General features: G+C 53.1%; 1 protein-coding gene across 1 annotated transcript in view; it reads left to right on the top strand.

The window, feature by feature from the left end:
* Window positions 1-4,135, top strand: part of EHD3 (EH domain containing 3) — a 41,289-nt gene that overhangs the window by 33,381 nt on the left and 3,773 nt on the right. The window contains exons 4-5 of the mRNA XM_004711104.4: window positions 2,211-2,623; window positions 3,386-3,550. Of these exons, the coding sequence (XP_004711161.1) occupies window positions 2,211-2,623; window positions 3,386-3,550 (578 nt within the window). The remainder of the gene's footprint in view (window positions 1-2,210; window positions 2,624-3,385; window positions 3,551-4,135) is intronic.

Raw genomic sequence — 4,135 nt, forward strand, 5'->3', positions numbered from 1 at the left:
TCTCCCTAGTCTGTCTCAGTCTGGAAGTTCCAGTGACACCAGGTTAGCATCACACCCACTGCCATGTGGTTGATTTTGACTCAGCAACCCTTTATAAATGTTGAGGGGAACAGAGAGCCTCATCTTTCCCCTGAGGAGGAGCTGGTGGCTTTGAACCACTGACCTTTCCCTTAGCAGTCCAACAGGTCCCCCAGGGCTCCTTGTTTAGGATCGTAGCAACACAGGAGTCTCCACCAGCAGACAGAGGTGACTAGTCGCCCATGAAGTGCAGTGGCCTAGAATCAAACCGAGTCACCCTCTTGGAAGTCAAGCATTCAACAACTGAACCACCAATGATAAGACATTAATGCCCCAAATATGTACACCTAGGAATCCCCAGGTATCCCTCATGAAAAAAAGATAAAACCCCTCAATGACCTGGATTGCCACGGCAGCTCCATCCATGGGCTCGGGCACAGGAACATGGCGAGGGTGGCACCGGACCATGCAGGGCTTCATTCTGTTGTGCAGAGGGTTGCTGTGAGTCAGAGCCGACTCCATGACACCTAACAACAGCAAGGATGACAATGAGATATCCCTATATGTTCAAAAGATTCCAGAGAGGAAAAAGGATCCCTTCCACCCTCCTCAGGCTTCTCCCCATCTCAGACGGAGGTGTTGTCTAAAAGCACGCCCTCCCACCCCTCCGTTGTAAACCAGTTAAAGAGCATCCGATAGCAACAACTCTGGAGCCACCTCTGGGATTTGAATCCCAGCCCCAGAACGTACAGACTGAGTGACCTTGGGTAGACTGCTTCGTCTCTCTCTTCTCTCTGCACTCTTATCTAGAAACCAGGATGGATATTAGTGTCTGCCTCTGTGAGAATGAAAGGCATTAGTGGTGTGAATCATGTAGCACAGTACTGGGCATGTAGGGACGCTATCCTTGTCAGAGACCGGTGGTTCGAGTGCTTCTTGGGCCAGCTGCCTCATCCTCTCTTGCCACCTCATTAGCTGGATCACACGCGCTGGGGCTGGGCTGCCCAGCATGCAGCTCTCCTGCTGCACACTCAAGTCGGAGGACCACTGACACAGACAGCCAGAGCTTCAGACATCTCAGACCCAGCCTCCCTTCCTGAGACGGGCAGGAGCTGGGGCCTTGTCTTCATGCTCCGTGGGGGCGATGAGCCTCAGCTCCCCAGGTGTGCACTCGAGGTGGGATGCTCTCGGGAGCCAGGCCTGTGGAACATGCTAGAGTACAAGGAAGGTAGCCGAAGTCGGCGAGAGAGATGGCAGAAGGCAAGCTGGAGAGCCCCACTCGGATGCATCCCCGCACTCTGTCCCTGCGCATTCACTCGGCCTCACCCTTTCTCATCGATGGTATCCTTCTTTTATGGAGGACGAGGAGGGCAGACCCCTCCCAGCTCTTACTGTGGGTGAACCTGAGGCTGGTGTGCAGACTGGTGGCAGCTCCTCCTGCTTAGCCCCTCCCAAATCCACCGCTACTCAGGACAGAGTAAGTATACTGAGGTTTCTGGAACCAGCCTGACCTGAAGTAGCCTTGCACCAGAGAGCCAAGACCTAGCAGCTGGAAGCTAGGTCACAGTCTAAGGAAGAGCCATCTTCTGGGTTTAAGAGTTGGGAGTTCTGGACCGCAGCTGGTGTGTAAGGAAAGCTGTGAACTCGAGCAAGAGTGAGAACAAGGCTTGTGTTTCTGTGACAAGAACTGTAGATTCTTCCAGACCCGTGATAGGCATGATATGAATCAGCATCCGCCATTTCACCATGGTGTAGCTTTCTGGCCTGATCAGGAATGTCCGGATCTGCCTGGCCTAAGATTCTTTTCCAGTAACTCCTGGCCAATATTACAGTAAGGTTCGGGGAGCTGCCTCATGGCTCACTTTATGAGAAGAATAATCTTCTCATAACAATATAACAAGAATAATCTTCTCTCAACAATAATCTCTAGCATATACTGAGCATCTACTATATGCTGGAGTGTGGGTGTAGTTACTCCACCTATCTTGTCAGTCTGGTACTGTTATACCCATTTGATAGATGGGAGAGCACTCTAACTCAAAGACACGCAGTAGCTTCACCCTGATAAAAGATGCATCATTAGAGCGTGAAGGGGTCAGCTACGTCTGCCTCTCGGGTCTAAGCTTTTGGACTGCACCTGCCTGCCTCTCCCTGCACAGAGCCCTCCTCCTGACTGTCCCGTCTGCCGACAGGCTATGACTTCGCAGCCGTCCTCGAGTGGTTTGCCGAGCGGGTCGACCGCATCATTCTGCTCTTCGACGCCCACAAGCTGGACATCTCCGATGAGTTCTCCGAGGTCATCAAGGCCCTCAAGAACCACGAGGACAAGATGCGGGTGGTCCTAAACAAGGCCGACCAGATCGAGACCCAGCAGCTGATGCGGGTCTACGGGGCTCTCATGTGGTCCCTGGGCAAGATCGTGAACACCCCAGAGGTGATCAGGGTCTACATCGGCTCCTTCTGGTCCCATCCCCTGCTCATCCCTGACAACCGGAAGCTCTTTGAGGCCGAGGAGCAGGACCTGTTCAGAGACATCCAGAGTCTGCCCCGAAATGCTGCCCTGCGCAAGCTCAATGACCTCATCAAGAGAGCCAGGCTGGCCAAGGTGAGGCTGCCCCTGGCTCAGGAGATGGGAGCATGGGCAGTAACCATTTGGGAATAGAGGTGGGTGAGTCAGTACCCCAACAACTGGGCATTTGCATGTGAATTGCATGTGAAGACAGGCATCAGCTCTACTAATTCTGGTACCCAAGGACAGCATGTGTGTTTTCTAGGACCATAGACTCGGGGTGAGACTGTAACATTTCTTGAGGGAATGTCAGACTGGAACATTTCTTGAGGGAACCCCAAGCCCAGCAAGGTCATTAGTCTCTCTTCTCGCATTCCCACACCTGTGAGGTTAATCAGTTGTTGGAAGATTCACTCTCACTGTGTTGAGTCGATTCCGACTCACAGCGACCCTACAGGACAGGGTAGAACTGCTCTAGCCGGTTTCCAAGACTTATGAGCAAAAAGCCTCATCTTCCTTCCGTGGTTTAGAACTGCTGGCCTTGAGGTTAGTAATCCAACTGATGCTCAGTCAAGGTGAACTGCTGCTCTTATCTTCATTGTCATCTGCACCACCATCCCCCTCCTGTAACTGCCTCCACCTTCACCTGCCCACAACCTCTCCTTCCCTGTATAATGGAGGAAAGCAGCCCAGCACTCCAAGCAAGGGGGGACCAAGAGGGTAGAGATGGGAACGATTCTAAAAGTAGAAGGGGAAGAGTAAGAGCTACCTGGGAAGAGGTGGGATGAGAGTAAACCCACATGGAGGGGGTGGGTGAAGCATGTTGATCCTAAGCTCCCTCTCTGCTCTGGGTTTCAGGTCCATGCCTACATCATCAGCTCTCTGAAGAAAGAGATGCCCTCCGTGTTTGGAAAGGACAATAAGAAGAAGGAGCTGGTGAGCAACCTGGCTGAGATCTATGGCCGGATTGAGCGCGAGCACCAGATCTCACCTGGAGACTTCCCCAACCTTAAAAGGATGCAGGTAATGAGGGAAGGAGGAAGGGAGGGAGGGAGGGAGGGAGGAGCCTGACCACTAAGACCAGGAACAGAGCCTCGTGAGCTGACTGAGCAGCTCTTGGATCCAAGTGGGGCTGCTAACCGAAAGGCCAGTGGTTCGAACCCACCATTGGCTCTATGTGAGAAAGGTGAGACCGTCTGACCCTGTGAATATGTACAGCCTCGGACTGTCCTATCGGTTCCTGTGTCAGAGTGGACGCGACAGCAGGACATCGGTGGGAGCTCATAAGGGGGGCAGATATGCTAGGTGATGCCCGATTCTTCCAGACATGGCCTTTTCCAGCCTCGGCCACCACAGGCTTGAAGTCGTCACCCTCGCCTTGTCAGGTGCAATCTGTCACCTGGCATGGGTTTTCCAGGCCCTTCCGTGTGCTGCCTGTAAGAGCTGAATTGACTTTGAAAGCTTCCACCTAGGAGCAGTTCTGCACAAGGGAATATAAGCCGCAGAGATGCAATGTAAATCCACCCAGAAGCTCACCTTCTCTAGTGCACCGGGGGGCCCTACCTCAGGCCAGGTGCCATCGTGTGGTTTCTCATGTTCCGTCCCAAG

This window comes from Echinops telfairi, unplaced genomic scaffold (assembly GCF_000313985.2).
Source record: "Echinops telfairi isolate 266 unplaced genomic scaffold, ASM31398v2 ScPeMD7_10;HRSCAF=50, whole genome shotgun sequence".
NCBI classification, from domain to species: Eukaryota; Metazoa; Chordata; class Mammalia; order Afrosoricida; family Tenrecidae; genus Echinops; species Echinops telfairi.